We start from the raw sequence: 19,895 nt of genomic DNA on the forward strand, positions 1-19,895 counted from the left end.
TTTGAGTTTACTATTTCAGGGGTTGCTTAGTAGTTGAGTGTGATTGCCCAGGAACTAGAGTGAGCGGAGTTGCTCCCAAAAGAAAGTGGCTAAAATCTCAATAATTAGCTTGTTTGCATTAGTTTAGTGAAATCATGAGCAAATTGTAGCCAGGTATTGGATTCATACAAGGAGTGATTAGGGATACAAAGAGCAATATTAAGGGTATTGTTATTAGACATAGCAGGTGTCTGTTAATAATTCAGAAATTTAAACCAGCATAGAGGATAGAAAAGAGCTGTGGAATGAGAGCATGCAGATTTAAGCCTGACAGTCTTTGGTTCTTGCCATTTAAATCTTGTTCCATGGGTCCTGGGTGGAAGCTGTCTCATTCTCTAGGATCATCTTCTGGAGGATTCTTAGGCATCCTCAATTTGAGGTCTCTGGCTGGGACGGTCTTCCAGTAATTTGAGGATGTGTTGTTATGTCACGGTAATTGAGAGCTGTGCATCCAAGGAGTTCTGCTGTTGTAGTTGTCAACAGAGTATGGCAAGGTCATTTCCATGGGGGTTCAAGTGCAGTCTTTCCCTAATGATGCTTCAAAAATAGCCAGTCACCTAATCTGAGAGCGTATAGAGCTGATTAAGTATCTAGCCAGGGAAGATAAGGTTGAACAGCTCTGGAAAATTAGGTTAACCAGAATTTTTAGAATGGGAGAAAGCAGCTCCTCTATTGATGTGTATATAATACACAAAGATGTAAGGCTTTAGTCAGTGGTTACCCAAGGAGTTAGAACATATTGTGAACAGTGAGGACTTGAACCAATCTGCAAGGCTTCTTGATTTCTACCATCAAGTGTGTTATGTTTGTTCTTAATTGACTAGGATACTGAAACCTAGAAACAAAAATATTGAAACAGTCATTGTACCAGTTTTTCTCTAAGAACATGAGTCTGCCTCTTCTGAGCTCAATGTACATAAATCACCAAACATATGTACATATGTGTATATATATATATGTATATGTACATATATGTATATATACACACACATACACATGTATATGCACATTAATACATTTTATTTGCATTTAATGTATAACGGCTGAACTCCTTTAATTTGTCAAATAAATCAATTTGGAGAGAACAGAGTTTTTAAAATAAGAAATCCAAAGATACGTTAAGTGTAAAAGACATCTGCTTTATTATTTTGATTTTGGGACCTAAATTCACAAAAGACAAAATCAGATGATAATAATATGTGAACTTTAGTCGTGGTATCCAAAGGTAAAAGGTAGTTCCTAAGCCATATTTGAGAATACTAATTGCAGTAAGAACAATAATTATTAGGACCTTTAATCTTTTTAAATAGATTTTATTAAAAATGATTTAAAATATGTCTAAGGCCCAAGGATGTATCTTTAAGAGCATTCTGTCCCAAACTGGAAATACTAAGATTATTAAAAATACCAAATACTTAAGCAAGTTAGGGGGCTGAATTCACATCTCTGTAGCATTCGGCCAGGGCAGCTCATTGTCATGCACAATCGCTGAGATTCGTGCTGTGGTCTAGCATCCTCCCAGACCTTTTCCCTCGGTAGCCATCATACTGCAGCACAACAGTGACGGTTGCTTATGATCTGCTTACAGATTATTGCATAATAAAGATAATTACATCTTCAGTTTAACACATTACACTTCATGTAATTCACAATTTTTACTACGTAACTAACAGTGATTGGTTCAGCTGTTTCTTTCTTTCTTTTTTGCTTCTCCCGGAAAGCATGACTTTTTCCATGAAGGAAGTACTGTTCCGATTTACATTCTGGCTCAAGCTCCTTGATCTGGCTGACTACTCTGTAATGTTTTTCTGTGATTGCAGCTGACAGTGTAATTCTCCAGAACAGGCTCTTACACCCCAAACAACTTCTATTGACACTGTAATCAATACCTCATGATTTTACGTAGTGCAGTTAGGTCAGAGCTTCTGGCTTCTAAAACTGCTGTTGAGAAGTCCACAGGTATCCTGATTCCTGATTCTTTTTTTGAAATTTATTTTTATTGAGATATAATTCACATACAGCATTGTGTAAGTTTAAGTTGTACCACTTGTTGACTTGATAAATTTGTATATTGTAATATGACTTCCACTGTAGTGTAGCTAACACTTTTTTTCCCCCTAGTGGGAATAGTTAAGATACAGTCTCTTAGCAACTTTGAAGTTTATAATATAGTATTGTTATCTATAATCACTATCCTGCTCATTAAACATCTCCCTGTGCCCCTCGCCCCAGGTAGTCACCATTCTACTTTCTGTTTTTATGAGATCAGGGATTCCACATATAAGTGATATCATACGGTATTTTCTTTATGGGATTTATCTCACTTAGCTTAATGTCCTCAGGTTCATCCATGTTGTCACAAATGGCAGGATTTTCTTCTTTCTCGTGGCCAATATTGATCCTTTCTAAATGGCCCATTACCTGTCTCCGCCGGAAGCTTATAAAATCCGCTCATCTCCACTTTTCTGAAAGATGTAGGTATTGTGTCTTGATGTGGGTCTGTTTTCAGCTATTTGTGGTGGGAACTCATTGCACCGTGTCAGTTTTAGAAATCCTGTCATTCAGTTTGGGAAGTTGCCTTGAATTACTTCTTTTCTCTGTTCTTTCTTTCTTAACTGCTAATTACTTGTATATTGGATTTCATGGACTGGTTGTCTAATTTTTCTGTTTTTCTTTCACATTTCTTATTTTATTCTATTTTCTAGGAATGTCTCTTCAGCTTTATCTTCCACTCAGCCAGTTCTACTTCCAGAGTTATCTCTTACTGTCAGTTCTCTGATCTTGGAGGATCTTGCTGTATGCATCTAATTGGTCCTCAGTTGCCTTCACTGTCAGTGTCTGATCTAGTTTTTCTTGGGTCTTGTTAGTCAGTTAGTGTTTGTCCACTTACTTTCTAGTTTCCAAAGCTTTATGCTGCCTCCTCTCCATTTCTCATCCATGTGAGTTAATATTTTTAAAAAACTTCTTTGCCATTGTTTTAGTAGGGTTTTAGGAAGGAAGTGAAATTTCATATGTGTGTGCATTACTCTTTTGTACCAAAACACTGCTCATTTTTTTTACCCGCTCCTTTATGGCCATTTTCTATTACTGGCTTACTCTTTCGTCATGGTTCCATTCTCTTCTTTCGGCTTCCTCGTGTAACACACTTTCCCTCAGCTTTCTTTATTATTTTTAATGTAATATTTTCTTGTCATACTTACGTTTTTTTGCTCTCCCTGAAGTGAAGCACATATACTCTGTGTACCCCTGTTTGGACACAGATGACACAGCTGACCCCCTCCCATCTTCCCTCTGCCTGTTTCTAAAATCTCATCCATCCTCAGGACTGTGAGCATGTTTCATGATGTTAAACTGCTCCCGCTACTCTCTGCTATTCTCTGAGCATGTCACACCTTCCCCATGCTTCTGTATTTTTGTACGTACCGTTCCCACTTTCTGGAACGTCTGCTCTTGCTACTGATTTCTCTCCACAGCCCCTCCCTCCTTTCCTCACAAACTTCTGAAATCTTGAAAATCTCTGCTTAGGTAGCCTCTTTCTGAAGCTTTCTTTCATCTTGCTTCAACCCTTCAAGTTGTAGTTGGTCCCTTCTATTTATAGCACTTAAAACACTATATTGCAATTATTTATTTATGCAGTCTGACTACTTTAACCGGATCATGACTGAAACTAGGGAACAAATCCTTTTCCTCTCCAATGTGCCTTTTTACTAAAAAGTGACTGTGTGGATGGATATATAAATAAATGTGCTCTGTAAACCACAAAGCGCTGTTATATTATGATGGTAATTCAATGATTTTCAAGAGGAGGTTGCCTTTTTGATTATCAAACATCTAAAGTTTTTCTATTCTCCCATTTCACCTTTCTTTCTCATCACTCACCTTTATAAAATATAACACATATAATTACTTGGGATGGGGGAGAGAACTGTTTGCAGATTAGAATTTTTCAGTTCATTGAGAAGACATTTGCATATGGCAGCTTGGCCATTTACACACAAGAGAAATTCAGGGTTGTTGTTAAGGAGGTGAATGGGTAAGTCTTGGGTTTAATTTATTTTCTTTCCCACCACTCTCTTTCTCCTTAGAGTGCCCAGATCTAGGATGCTATCCTCAAATAGTACCTATAACAATCCCTTGTACTCACTCCTGGGTTAACCATCTGGTTAAACCAGTACCGTGTATGTGAAAGTGTCTGGCAGACGTATTCTAGTCCTGACGTCATTTTATTTTTGCATCCCCCTCTTCAACTTCATGTTTTTAATTCTTTCACACATCATTCAGACATAGTGAACATTGAGTGTAGGTACACTTAATGTATTTTTAAAATAATGAGTGCCCATGGGGCTTTACTAGAAAGTATGTTATAAAGCCGATTGTCATAAGACAAATCTTTTTTTCAGAAAAATAATGTTGGAATTGGGATTTTTTTTCCCCCACAGCTAAGGATTTGGTGTAAATATATTGCAATCATGGAGATAAAGCTATGTATGTTTTAATAATTTGAGATAAAGTATTAAATGAACTTAAATGAATAGATTTTATTCAACCAAACCTCCTTTTATCCTTTCAAATCTTGAACTCTACCACCTTTGCCCGTACTTTTATTTTTTAGGTTTATTTATTTTGAGAGGGAGTGGGGGGGGGGGGAGAGAGAGAGGGAGAGAGAATCCTAGGTAGTCTCCGTGCCGGGAGCATGGAGCCAGATGCGGGGCTTGAACTCAGGAACCGTGAGATCATGATCTAAGCCGAAGTCCAGAGTCGGGACACTTAACTGACTGAGCCGCCTAGGTGCCCTCCTCTTACTTCTAGTATATGACCTAATTTCCAACATCAGGAAGATTCAAAGCCATCAGGTGAGAACTCTCCCTGAAAGTATTTCTCCTTCTAGCCTTGTTTAATTTCTCCTCAGCATTTCCGTCTTTGCTCTCTTAATTTTTACCTGCCTGTGCCTCTTCCATCAGCAGCTCCTTCGCTCTGGATTCTTCCTGGCAGTGCTTAACCTATTCAGTTCTCTTCCGTCTTAAAATAATAGTAACTCTGTAACCTTGCGCATCATTCCAGCTGCTGGTGTACTTTCTCCCTCTCAGATGTCTCCGTTTATTATCTTAGTTTGCTTGTGCCCCGTTCATCGCCAGCTGCTGCAATGCGGACTCTGCCGTTACATCACTTCAACTGTTTTCGCCCGGTCTGCTCTCTGGTGACTTCATCATTGCTAAATTCAGTGAACGCTTCTTCACCTCACTAGTCTCCGCAGCTCTCGATACTATTTATTATTCTACCCTTTTTGAAACTCTTTTTTTTTTTTTTTTTTTTTGACCTCTCTGGCATCACTTTACTCCCATGGCTTTGATTACCGTGTGTGTCCTGATGATAGTAAACGCGTGTCTTCAGCTTTCTCTCGAGCTTTAGACTTGTTTATTCAGCTTGCCATCCTCACTCTGGTATCTCGGATGTGCCGCAGACTCAACCTACACAAAACAGAGCTGTCTTCTTTCCTCGGTCCTTTTCCTCCCGTTTCTTATGTCAGTCGGTAATGTTGCTGGTAACCTGCTGCCTCGGCAGAAATCATTATCTTTGACTCCTCCTCCTTCCTTCTGACCAGTATCCTGTCACCAAGTGCTACTGGTCCTGCCTCGCGCACTCCGGTCCGCGTCCTCTGTATAGAAACCACCGTTGTGCAGCCACCGCCACCGTCTCTCAGCTGAATTACTTTAACGCTGTTTACTTTTCAGTGGCTTCTCTGCCTCCTGTTCTCATTTGCTCTCCCAAAGCATTCAAAAGGCAGCCAAAGATATGTTTTCCCAGTAAAATATAATTGATATTCTCTTATTAAAGAGATCTTTAATGGAGGGCTTCCTGTTATTCTTGGAGTAAAAAGACTTTTATGTTCTGGTTCCTGATTAATGTCCTTAGCCTCATCCCCCGTTGTTTACGATGTCTGTTCTCGTCAAATGCTTTTGTCTCGCCTCATGCGTCTTCACACTGTGTTTCCGTCTTAACTCAAGCCACATACACGTACACACACACACATACCCCCACATCAGCACTTCTCAAACTCTAATCTGGGAACCGCTAGTTACCCCCAGAATCCTTTCAGAGAATCTGCAAGGTCAACACGATTTTCATAGTAGTGCTGTGATGTCACAGTTGACCCTTGAGTACGTGGGGGTTGGGGGCGCCGACAGCCTACCACAGTCACCACGGTCTAAAATCCACATATAACTTTTAGTTCCCTAAGAACTTGACTACTTAAGCCATACAGATCACATAAACAGCAAAGTAAACACATGTTTGTTATGTTACATATGTTATTTACTGTGTTCTTAACAATAAAGAAAGCTTGAAAAAAGAAAATGTTACTAAAACTAGAAGAGAAAATATATTTACAGTACTGTATTGTACTGAAAAAAATCTGCATATAAGTGGACCCGTGCACCTCAAACCCATACTGTTCAAGGGCCAATGGTATTTCCTTTCTCACTGTCTCGTGCGCGTACAGTGGGTTTTTTCCCCAAAGGTGTCATAACGTGACATCATCGCTCTGCTGGCTAACGGATAGGTGCTTTGTATTCTGTTTTTAAAAGTTCCCATTTTTAAAATCGAATAGGGTAAGTACTGATAGATATGACGAACAAAACCTTGCAGGTCCTCAGTAATATCCAAGAGAGTAAAGGGGTCCTGAGTCAAAACAGTGTGAAAATTGCCACTTAGGCCCCAGTTGAATGGTGTTTCTTCTGAGAAGTCCTTGCTTAGGTCCTCCACCAGAGTAACCGTTCAGTAACCTCTGCGGTTTGCGCTTGCCCTATCATAGCACTTATATTGTACTGCGGTATGTTAGTTACTTATCTGTCTAGGCCAGCAGACACAGAAAGCTCCATAGAAGAAGGAACTCTGCTGTAACCCCCATACCGAGCACAGTTCTGAATACATAGTAAGTGCTTAGTAAACACGTGTTGAGTGAATCTCTTCAAAGGTACTTGGGAGATATGAGGACTATAACATGTTTGAAATTATAACCATCTTGTACTTTGCTGATGCATACATTTCTTAATTTTTTTTTGACCCACCGATATCTGAATGGTTTTAGGAAGCAAGGTTGTGTGTGTGTGTGTGTGTGTGTGTGTGTGTGTTGAGGGTACAGTACACACGCACACATGCGTGTATAAAAGGAAATCTATACGTATCATTGCTGAAAGTCTGGAGCTCCATTTCTGAATCTTTGTCTTCCCCAAACCATGGAGGCTTGGACAAGTCTTTTTATTACTTTGAATGTGACTTTCCTCATCAAATAATGGGATTGAACTAGATTATCTAAAAACTTCTTCCTATATGATACTATTTAACACATGTGAAAAGTGGTCTGTGTATCAAATATGTGGCTTATATTTATTTATATTTTATATTACTAAAAATGCACATAAATTTAGTTTTATCTGTATATTAAAATAACTTTGTTTTTGCAGGAAAGATGATAAGGACTATGCTTTAAAACAAATAGAAGGAACTGGGATCTCTATGTCGGCATGTAGAGAAATAGCAGTAAGTGAAGCTCTTTTTATAATCATTATTATCATTTGACTCATGAATGTCAACTATGTGGTCTCTGAATTGTATTTGTCACATATACACATTAATTGAAAGTTGGTAAATATTTTTCATATTGGCCATTTGTAGAAAAATATATTTCTTTCCTAAGAGAAGTAAAAGTGGCATGTAGTTCTAGCAAAAATGTCTGCATAAATTCATTTATTTGGGAGTAAGTCTGTCTTAGTTGTTTATATAAATATATATTTTTCTGATAAATGTCACTAAATATTTTTTTTTTAATTTTTTTTTTCAACGTTTATTTATTTTTGGGACAGAAAGAGACAGAGCATGAACGGGGGAGGGGCAGAGAGAGAGAGAGGGAGACACAGAATCAGAAACAGGCTCCAGGCTCTGCCATCAGCCCAGAACCTGACGCGGGGCTCGAACTCACGGACCGCGAGATCGTGACCTGGTTGAAGTCGGACGCTTAACCGACTGCGCCACCCAGGCGCCCCAAATGTCACTAAATATTAAGGGTCCAGTTATTATTTCATTGGGTGCAATAAAAGTAAGTTTGTAGGAACCTATGTGTTCATTAAAACTAGTATTTCTATTTTAATGAGATTGATGTCATTACATGAACTTAAAATGAGATTGTGTTACTTGATTTTCATTGTATCTGTTCATTTGAATATGTTAAAAATATGCGCTGTTTTCTTTTGGAAACTTAGCTTTCCATATGGCATTAGAATTTCATTTTAATCCCAAAGGAAAATATTCATCTTAATGCACTATTAAATAATTATTCACAGATTTAAACTGAGTTTTACTTTCATGAGATTTTACTTCAGTTTTTACTATTGTGGCACTGTGGGTCCAAATTTATCTTTTCTGGCTATAATGAGAATATTATAGAATATATATTATAATCTTGTTGCTTTTAGCCCTTGTATCTATCCACAGATAATAGGCTATTGTGAGCTAGATATATTAACTTAGATAATTTTACTCATTTAATAGATTTATACCACTGGGTTTTCATTCATTTGTTGTATGTCATGTTGACAGGAACTAGAGTAGGTAAAAGTAAAGAAACGGAGCAGTCAGGGTCCCTGGCCTTGAGTATTTACATGCTGATGAGGAGAGACACTCATATCTCTTATAATAATGGTATACCAAGCACAGTGATAGAACTGTATGAATGGGAAAAGGATCTACATCTAACTGAGAAAATCAAGGAAGGTTCCAGGAAGACATGTAAGAATTACCTCCACGAGGGAAGAGTAGAGGTGAGGTGGAGGGTATGCCATGCTGGAAATTACCTTTCATGTAATTGATCGATTTTTAATGCTCTCGAATCTAGAGGAAGGATATCTGTACATTAACTATCCGTTCTTCCAGCATCTACAGTTCTGTATCTTCTAGTTAGTTTTAAAGAATTAAAATCCATTGAACTGTGGTCAGTGATGTTAGATGTCATGATAGAGATTATCTTTGGAGGGGTCAGGGAGTGACGGAAAGTGGAGACAAGGGAACTTTCAGGATTCTAGTAATGTGTTGTTTCTTGTTCTTGTTCCGGGTCTGGTTATGTGGGTTTACTATGTGAGAACTCACCAAGCTGTGCACTTAACGGGTTTGTGTGCTCTTTCTCTGTGTTTATTAAACTTCAGCAAAATGTTTTGAAAACAACTCATTTTAGGAACATACATTCTTCATGTGTATGTTGATAACTGTAAATGAAGTTAAGCACGGAAAGAAATATGAACACTTATTTTTAATGTATATGATTATGGTTCTTCAACCTAAAGTGAGCACAAATTTTTATTTTTGATGAAATTTACTATTTTTTCCTTTTCGTGACCATTGTTTTCTGTGCCTGACTGAAGAAATCTTTACCCACGGGTTGTGAAGATATTTTCCTGTGTTTCCTTCTAAAAGCTGTATAGTTTTGGTTGTACGCTTTAGTTTGGGTTCCGTTTGATTCATTTTTGTTTGTATACATGTGATGTAGGGTTTGAGCTTCTCCCCTCCCCTTGTAAAAACTTAAATGACTATGTAAGTGTGAACTGTTCTGGGCTATGTTCCATTCTTACTGATCTCTTTGTCCGCCCTTATGCCATTATGAGGTCACTCTAGCTTTACAGCAAGATTTGAAGTAAGATTGTATAAGGCCACCAGCTTTAGTCCTCTGTTTCAGGATTGTTTGGGCTATTTTAGGTCCTTTTCAGTATCATACGAATGTTTGAATCAGCTCATTTTTATTTCTAAAATATGCATGCTGGGATTATGGTTTGGATCAATTCGGGGAAAACTAATATCTTAATAATATTGCATTCGGTCCATGAAACTCAAAAGATAAACTTTCTATTTTTTAATATTTTCTTTACTTTTTCTCAATAGTGTTTTGTAGTTTTTAGTTGTAGAGAAAACGCACACCTTCTGTTAAATTCATTCTTAAGGACTTCATGTTTTCTGGTACTCTTGTAAATGGATTGCTTTAAAAATTTTTACTTCCCATTTGTTTGCTTCTATACTTCGAATTTTTTTAATATTGTTATTTTCGTATCCATTTTATATCTAAATTCACTGGTAGGTTTTGGTGATATATGCAGAGAAATGATTATGTCATCTATGATTTGGAATAGTTTTACCTCTTTTCATCTTTGTATTTTTTTTCTTATTGCACTGACTTGGCTTCCATATAATGTTGAAGAGTAATGAGGACGGACATCTTTGACTTGTTCCCAGTCTTGGGGAAAGTGTTTTCAGTGTTTCACTATTAGATAAAATGCCAGCTGTAGGTTTTTATAGATGCTGTCAGTCAGACTTAGGAAGCTCTTTCTAGTTTTTTCATAAGTGGTATTGAATTTTATCAGATGCTTTTTTCCTACGTGTACTGAAATGACCCTATAGTTCTCTTTTATTCTGTTTCATTGGTAGACCACATTGATTTTTAATGTTTGTCCAATTTTGCATTCTTGAAATAATCCCTGCTTGGTTGTTTATTGCTAGATTTGATTTACTAGTGTGTTGTTAAGGAGTTTTAACTGTATGAGTTTGAAGGACGTTGTTCTATAATTATCTTTTCTGTAATGTCTTTGTCTTTGGTATCAAGACTATGCTGCCCTCATGAAACACGTTATGCAGCATTTCTTCATCCCCTGTATTCTCAGTTTCTGTAAGATTGGTAGCTTTTCTTCTATAAATATTTGATAGAATTCACAAACTAATATTATATCCTTAATAGCATCTAGTATTTGATATCTTGTATTTTTTATGTAGTTTGTCTATTTCACGCAAGTTGTTGATTTATCAGCACCAAGTTGTTCATATTATTCCCGTATCTTTTCATATCTGTAGCTTCTGTAGTGATGTCCTGTTTCATTGGAGGTTGGTAATTTGTATTTTCTCTCTATATTATCGATCTCTACTCTTTATTATTTTTTTTCCTTCTACTTTTGGCTTGCATTTCTTTTTTATCTTCTTAAGGTGGAACCTTAGGTCATTGATTTTTAAATGGTTCTTTTCAATAAGCAATTAAAACTATAAATTTCCCTTTAAGTTGTATTCTACTTGCATTCCATAAGTTTTGTTACATTGTATTTTCATTATCATTTAGTACAGAATGTTTTCAATTTTCTTTGTGATTCTTTTCTTTTATTCATGGATTATTTAGAAATATATTGTTTAACTTTTTAAACATGTGTGGAACAGAATAGAAAACCCAGAAATGAACCCACAAGTGTGTCAGTTAATCTTTGACAAAGGAGAAATGAATTTATAATGGGAAAAAAGACAATCTCTTCAACACATGGTATTGGGGAAACTGGACAGCTATATGCAAAAGAATGAAACTGGACTACTTTCTTAAACAGTACACAAAAATAAACTCAAAATGGATTAAAGGCCTCAATGTAAGACATGAAACCATAAAAATCCTTGAAGAGAGCACAGGCAGTCAATTCTCTCACATCATCTATAGCAACACTTTTCTAGATATGCCTCCTGAGGTAAGGGATACAAAAGCAAAAATAAACTGTTGAGACTACATCAAAATAAAAAGGTTCTGCACAGCGAAGGAAACAGTCAACAAAACTAGAAAGCAACCCACTTAATGGGAAAAGATATTTGCAAATCACATATCTAATAAAGGGTTAGTGTCTAAAATATATAAAGAACTGATAAAACTGAACACTCAAAACAAATAACCCAGTTAAAAAATAGGCAGATGACATGAATAGGCATTTCTCCAAAGAAGACATCCAGATGGCCAATAGACAAAAAAGATGCTCAACATCACTCATTATCAGGGAAATGCAAACCAATACTACAATGAGCTATCACCTTATACCTGCCGGAATGGCTAAAATCAAAAACAGAAGAAACAATACGTGTTGGCGAGGCTGTGGAAAAAAAGGAATCTTCTTGCACCATTGGTGGGAATGCAAACTGGTGTAGCAACTGTGGAAAACCGTATGGAGGTTCCTGAGAAAGTTAAAAATAGAACTACCCTAGGGTCCCCTGGGTGGCTCAGGCGGTTAAGCATCTGACTTCAGCTCAGATCATGATCTAACAGTTTGTGGGTTCAAGCCCCACATCAGGCTCTGTGCTGACAGCTCAGCAGCTGGCCGCTGCTTCAGATTCTGTCTCCCTCTCTCTCTGCCCCTCCCTCCCTCTCAAAAATAAACATTAAAAAAAGTTTGTTTCTTTTAATAAAAAAAAATAGAACTACCCTAGGATCCAGTAATCACACTAACTGGGTATTTACCCCTAAAATGCAGAAACACTTGTTCAAAGGTATACATGCACCCGTGTGTTTATTCCAGTATCATTTACAATAGCCAAATTATGGAAGCAGCCCATAGCTATCGTCAGACCTATGGCATAAATTCAGAATTTATTATTTTTGCCATGTTGTAAAATTTTAATATTATAAATCAATGTCATTTTGAGAATATTGGAGATTTTCTTATCTTCTCACAGCTATACATGGTATTTATTAACAAGATACAGTTTCAAATATTATTAATTTTTTATTTATTTGTACTTTAAGAGTTCAAATTAAGGGTGATATTAGATGGCACAATTAGAATGAATTAAGTTTGTAATGAATGACATATTAAGACGTTTATATTTTTAGCAGTGATCTTAGTATTCAGGAAATTACAAGAATTTGTTCCCAGTAGAATTAGAAGAATTTAGGTGATTTTTGTGATGGAAACCACTGCTTAAGCTTATTCAAACCTTTTCTTTAATTTTTTTAACTTAAAATCTTCAAAAAGGCAAAAAAAAAACCAACCTTAGAAAATGTTAAGAAATATGTAACTACATGCTGTGGGCTCTGTACGGGGTGATGAAATGCTGAAGTTCTTTTCATCAGCTTTGAAAACTGGAATGTTCCCAGTGCCAGAGTACCAATGTCAAAGCACTGCCTGTAGCACTTAAAGCCCTAGCCAAATAAACCTGTGCTTTACTTGGCTTGACCACTTACTAGCTTGTAGGGCCCAAGGCAAGTTAATTGTGTTTTTGTTTCCTCATCTGTAAAATGGTAATAGTGTCTCATAGGGTTTATTGTGAGGAGCTTAGCATACTTCTTTGGACACAATAAACTCCAGGTAAATGTTAGCTGCTGTCGGTAATGGGTTACCACTACTGCAGCCGCAGCCTAGGATTGTCTGCTTACTTGCATTTGTCTCCCACTGGAGAACCTCAGCAAGTCTTAGCACATTTTATGTCCAGGACCTAGTGTATCTCCCACAGTGGCTGGCATGTAGGAGGTATTTGGTTAATGTTAGCCCTGCTAAATGTAGCACAGCTCCCTGGTTTTTTGGAAGTACTTCAATAGAAATATTTACTTAGATGTAATCCCCCACTGAGACTCGGTTCCATCTCTAATCCCACAGTGACCCATCCCCTGATAAATCTCCCTTTAAAAAACACCCCGCATAGAGTGTCTTACTTACTCACTAATAGTAGTTATTTACTGAGTTAGTTTACCAAGGCTGCCATAGCAAAATACTATGGACTGGGTGGCTTAAGCAACAGAAACTGACTCTCTCCTGGTGGAACTTGTAAGTCCAAAATTGGAGAGTCTGCAGAGTTGGGTTTCCTCTGTGGCTTCTCCTGGTTTTGCAGACGACTATTCTCTTGTGACCTCTTGGAAGGTCCTGTCTGTACCAGCTGCCCTGGTGTCTCTCTGTGTGTCCTACCTAATCTCTTCTTATAAGGTCACCATTCAGATTGGATTAGGGCCACCCTAATGACCTTATTTTAACTTAATTGCCTCTGTAAAGGTCTTATGTTCAGATACAGTCACATTCTGAGGTACTGGCAGTTAAGGCTTCAACATATGAATGTGAGGGAGAACACAGTTCAGTCCATAACACTTACTGTTACTTACTTACTATGATAATGATAGCACTGACTGTTAATATATTTTTAAATTATTACCCTCGAAGATTTGTTGTCTGACTCATCAGGTAGATGTTTTAAAAATAGAAGTGGATTTTTTTTTAAGTTTATTTATTTATTCTGAAAGCTAGGGGAGAGGCAGAGAGAGTGAGGAGAAGAGAGAGAAAATCCCAAGCAGGCTCTGAACTCGTGCGGAGCCCATTGAGGGGCTCTAACCCACAAACTGCGAGATCATGACCCGAGCCGTAATCAAGAGTCGGATGCTAAACCGAGTGAGCCACCCAGGCGCCCCAAGAAGTACATTCTTAAAAGAAGTAGACTGGTTTTATGATGAAAGCAGTGATCTTAGTCCACAGGTCAGAAGCCAAAGGGTGTTTTGTATGATGCCTGTACATTTGTATATATTTTTAAATTCACAAATTCATTAATCATCAAATACCTAATGAGTGCCTACCAGGTGCCCAGGCAGTGTGCTAGAACCTAGCAGTGAAATGGTGAGCAAGGCACTGTGCCTGTCACTGTGCATTTCATACCCTAGTATATATTTAGACATCTGTGCTTATGAAGTATAATGAGAAATAGCACCCCCCCCCCCCCGAGTGTTAGGTCTTGGAAGGTATTGGTATTAGACCTTAGAGTGTTGGCTTTGTGTTTTAAAAGTCAATTAATTAGTTTTAAAAGCATTTAAAGCCTGATCGTAACCACTACCCAGGACTATGACCATGAGCAAATTATTTAATACCCTCAAACCACTATTTTCTCATTTATAAAATAGAAGTAATATAAATATTTCATACAGTAATTTATGATTAAGCGAGATAAGGCATGTCCTCTGCTTATTTAGCACCATGTTTGGGCCTCTAGAGAACTTAATAAAGTATGTTGCTGGTTGTTTCCCCCACTTCCCCAGTACCGGAGCTAAGCCTCATCTTGGAAGTAAAATTGAGGGGTTATCTAAGAATAGCTTTATATGTAGGTTTCTAATGGAGTTTGTCGTAATTCCTACCCTGCCACTTTCCAGAAATGATTTGAAATAGTGCCTGAGAAGTGTGTTCCAATCGTGAGGTAATAGAGAAAACGCTTGACCCAGAACTAAGGTGAACTGAGCACTAGGGTGGGCTCTCCAGCCAGCTGGATTATCCTGGGTGACTCCGAAGTCTAGACTTCCCCTATCAGATTCTTTGCCTTGTTTACTAATTAGGAAATGGTTAATCTTAAATACTGCCCCTTTAGGTTTCTGAGGATTTGTGTGTACTCTCTAAAGTCTCATAGCTTTGAAATTATATTCTAAAAGCAGAAATAGATAACTTGAATTTAATCTTGCTTCTGAATAAAATAATTATCACTTTCCGGAGAATAATCGTTAATGTAAGTGATTTAACATACAGTCCATTCATAGTCTTTCCTTTGCTGAATTCATTTTAGAGTCCCTAATATATTGTTAACATTGTATTTATATTCTTGTTTTGGTAGCAGTGTTCTTATAAAAGGTACTGAAGTGGTAAGTTCCAAGACCTTGACTTTCTCACATGGCTGTCATGTATTTGGAACACATTTCGAAGCCACTGTGTAAGTCAGTTGTAACTGATAAATACGTAGTATGAGGCTTCATGAGAAATTTTTTCTTGTCATTGTTGGAGCTGTTGTTGACAAGGTAGGAATACTTTTTAATCTTTTAATCCTAATGGATTATTAGGGCCACATTGGTTATGAAATGAGAATAAAATAAGGAGATAAAAGATTTTAGATAAAAGAATGTCCTTCTAGGAAATGAGAAAGGTTAAACCCATAAAAATGTGTTCTACTTAGATGCTTCTGTCTGCATAAGTTCTTTATTATTTTATTAAAGGCTAAAATATTTTAATCAATTTTACTATATATTTGAAATGCCTGAGAAAATAGGTACCATATCTCACAGAATTACAGATCTTAATTCTCATCTGCTATTTGATATTGATAAATGTTGTATTTTCTAATGTCGTGATTAGTTTTTTTTAAAGAATTGCAAACTACACATTTAAGTTCAATTGTTTTATGATGTCAAAACATAGACAACTAGCAAAATGGGAGAAAACATTTGTAAATCATTTATCTGATAAGGGATTAATATCTACGCTAAAGGATCACAACAACAAGAAGAAAAAAAACAATTCAAAATTGGGCAAAAGACTTTGGATAGACATTTCTTCAAAGGAGGTATACAAATGACCAATGAGCACCTTAAAGAAGATGCCTAACCCATTGTTAGGGAAAAGGCAAATCTAAACCACAGTGAGATACTACTTCATATCTGTTACAATGTGGCTGTTATTAAAGAGCGGGGAGAAAAAGGAAAATAGGTGTTGATGAAGATGTGGAGAAATTGGAACCCTCATGCGTTGCTGATGGGAATATAAAATGGTACAGCTGCTGTGAAAACCGGTTTGGTGTTGCCTCCAAAAGTGAACCACAGAAGTCTCATACGATCCACCAATTCCACTCCTGTGTATATTTCCAAAGAATCGAAAGCAGAGACTCAGGTAGCTGCATACCAGTGTTCACAGCAGCATTGTTTACAGCAGCCAAAACACGGAAACAACTCAAGTACATCAGCAGATGAATGGATACACAAAAGATGGTACATACATACCGTGGAATGTATTCAGCCCTAAGCAAGGAAGGAAATTATGACGCTGCTAGTGCTACAGTGTGGCTTAACCTTCAAAACATTATGCTAAGTGAAATAAGCCAGACACCAAAGGACAGATACTGTATGACTCTAATACTTTAAAAGAGGTACCTAGAGTAGGCAAATCCATAGAGACGATGTAGAGTAGAGGTTAGCAGTGGCTGAGAGAAGAGAAGGGAAATGGGGAGTTATTGTTAAATGGGTACAGAGTTTCTCTTTAGGATCATAAATAGTTCTAAAATGGGTAGTGGTGATGGTTGCAAACATTTTGAGGAGACTTAATGCTATTGAATTGTACACTTAAAATTGTTAAAATGGTCATTTTAATGTTATGTATTTTATCACAAAAAATAAAAATGAAATAAGAAAACCAACTAAACAATAACAACAAAACAGATTTACTCAATTATATCTTTTCCAAACAGTTTTTCCTCATCTGTATGGACACTTTTAAAATAGTCTGGGTAGTTATGAGATTTTTAGGATTGATTACCATTGGGTTTTTATTGCCTGTGAATTACAAATGGTGTGGTTTATTTAACATGATTTTCATAGCAAAAATTTTTAATGGATCTTCCTTATTTTGCAGTTACTTCGAGAGCTTAAGCATCCAAATGTCATCTCTCTTCAAAAGGTGTTTCTGTCTCATGCTGATAGGAAAGTATGGCTTCTGTTTGACTACGCTGAACATGACCTCTGGGTAAGGTGAATTGTGGTAGGCATCAAGTCATTGGTTTTAGTCAGGGATTAAAGGTGACTAAAAACAATTTTAGGAGTTTATCTTACTGTGAGATTTACATTTTTTTAAGTAAAAGTGACCTCACAGAATATGGTTGATGAATTACCAAGACTAGGGTATTTTGCTTTGTATTATTACTTTTTGGTCTTATCAATTTCATCTTTGTAACGTGCTACAGAAAACAGTAGAATCTGAACAGTATAAACAACTATTCGGTGTGGTATCTTAGCTACAGATTTTTGATAAAATTTTTAAGGTAACTGTAATAGCCATTTTGTTCTAGGATTTAAAAGCAGCATGTTTCCTTTTACTCTGTAAAGGAATATAAGATGAGAAAGTGGTATCCGTGTGTAGGGAGACAAATACGTTAAAGCTAGTCATTCTGTTATTTGTTATACAACATCAGGCAAGTCTCTTAATGGCTCTGAGTGGGGGGGGGGGCTCTGAAGTTGTAGGCGCCCCCCCCCCCCATCTGTAAAATGTGATACTTTTCCTGCTTTTCTACAGGATTTTTTGGAAGAGGAATTTTGTATTTGGAAAGGTTCATAAGCTAAGTGTAGTATACAAATCTAACATACTATTAATCATTTCCTGGATATTATTCACACTTAATACCATATTCTAATGTATTCCTTATTTCCATATTCTAATGTATTCCTTATTTCCATAAACAGAAATTCAGTATTGTACTTACTTGAATTGGGCATGGTCTCGTTTAGGAAGAATTCTTTGTGGAAGACAGCTTCCAGTCAAATCCTTGAAGATTCTCAAAGTCAAGTGATTACAGTCTCTTAGATGAGTTTTATTAGGTTAGCTAATATAATGACAAAAATGATGTTACATTGATAAAAATTATTATAAACTGAGAATTTATTTAAAAAAATTTTTTTTTACTTTTATTTATTTTTTTTATTATATGAAATTTATTGTCAAATTAGTTTCCATACAACACCCGGTGCTCATCCCAAATGATGCCCTCTTCAATGCCCATCACCTACCTTCCCCTCCCTCCCACCCCCCATCAACCCTCAGTTTGTTCTCAGTTTTTAAGAGTCTCTTATGCTTTGGCTCAGAATTTAAATTTATCTTGGCTAAAGAGCTGAAATACAAAGAGCTAACTCAGTATTTGCGTTTACTCAGTAGATTGTTTTTAAAACCGGTATTTACGAAAGTCTTGGGCAACTATCAGATTTACGCTATTAATCATAACGGTTAAGTTTTTTGAAACTCTGAAGTGCAATCTTGGGGATAAGAGTTTATGATATATAAAATGAAAATCTGTAGCAAGATAGCCAAAACAATTTTGAAATATACTCACAAAACTTATATGCTGATCAGTCAGTCTTGTGTAAAGAACATGTTAACACAAACTACAGTTGAGAAAATAAAACAAGTAAGCGAAAACCCAGTATTACATTGAGTTAATTCATTAACAAGTGCTTCACTTCTGTGAACTCTATTTTTTCAGATATTTAGTAAGTAATTTAATAGGATCTTTACATATTTCACTGTGTTTTGTATACTGGCCTATATGTATATTTCTATACTGGCTGTGCATCTCTTGAGATAAATAAAAGGAAACAAACATACATACAGATCTTCCTTGACCTACGATGGAGTTAGATCCTGATAAATGCATCGCAGATTGGAAACATACCAAGTCAGAAGTACATTTCATACACCTAGCCTGATTGCTGAACATCATAGCGTAGCCTAGTCTACCTTAACTGTGCTGAGAACACTTAACATCCCCCTCCAGTTGGGCAAAATCTCCTAACACAGAGCCTGCTTTGTAATGAAGTGCTCGGTACCTCACATCATCTGTTGAACACCGTCCTGAGCTTGAAAACCAGAGTGGTTGTGTGAGTGTGGAATGGTTGTCGCGCGTTGGCCGTTGCCCCTCGCTGAGGTACAGCAGCTGCCGCCGCCTGGCAGCCTGAGCGAGCCCTGGCCTGCGTGCTGCTAGCCTGGGAAAAGATCACATTTCAGAATTCGCAGTGTGGTTTCTGCTGAATGCTCATCGCTTTTGCTCCGGCACCACGTCAAAAAATCATAAGTGGAACCACTGTAAGTCAGGACCATCTGTACTGGTATGCAAGGGATTATACTATTCTGGCTCGGTTTCAGGTATCTTCAAAATAATTTACAGTTTTCATTCAGCTGCACTTTGTAAATGTAAAAACAAAATTTTGAAGTAAAACTAACACAAGTAAACAGTAAATAGTTTGGAAGGAAGTTCACCTCCTGAAAATAGTAAAATAGTTTTCAACTCTTGCTAATTTCCAGAATTAACCTCACTTACATAATCTTAACCCTAACGGATTTCAGAACTGGAAACTTCTATGGGTTTTTTTTATATACTTTCAGATTTATAAGAAGTATTTTTCACTGTGTAGATTTCTGTTTTCCATGAGTAAATGCAATTTGATTCAAATTATTTGTGTAAGTTATCTGTAAAGAATTGTTTTGAACTGAAAGTAGACATCACATTTTCTATACTATGAAACTATT

At 36.9% G+C, this 19,895-nt stretch overlaps 1 protein-coding gene and 1 long non-coding RNA gene across 5 annotated transcripts in view; one reads left to right on the forward strand and one right to left on the reverse strand.

The window, feature by feature from the left end:
• Positions 1 to 19,895, forward strand: part of CDK8 (cyclin dependent kinase 8) — a 124,737-nt gene that overhangs the window by 48,610 nt on the left and 56,232 nt on the right. For all 4 annotated transcript variants that reach the window (XM_053209919.1, XM_053209959.1, XM_015083752.3 and 1 more), the window contains exons 2-3: positions 7,503 to 7,578; positions 17,235 to 17,345. In XM_053209919.1, coding sequence (XP_053065894.1) covers positions 7,503 to 7,578; positions 17,235 to 17,345 — 187 coding nt within the window. The remainder of the gene's footprint in view (positions 1 to 7,502; positions 7,579 to 17,234; positions 17,346 to 19,895) is intronic.
• LOC113600862 (uncharacterized) overlaps positions 1 to 19,895 on the reverse strand; it is a 67,549-nt gene that overhangs the window by 44,334 nt on the left and 3,320 nt on the right. The window contains exon 2 of the long non-coding RNA XR_008293466.1: positions 18,079 to 18,150. This is a non-coding gene — a long non-coding RNA (uncharacterized LOC113600862). The remainder of the gene's footprint in view (positions 1 to 18,078; positions 18,151 to 19,895) is intronic.

This window comes from Acinonyx jubatus, chromosome A1, assembly GCF_027475565.1.
Source record: "Acinonyx jubatus isolate Ajub_Pintada_27869175 chromosome A1, VMU_Ajub_asm_v1.0, whole genome shotgun sequence".
NCBI lineage: Eukaryota > Metazoa > Chordata > Mammalia > Carnivora > Felidae > Acinonyx > Acinonyx jubatus.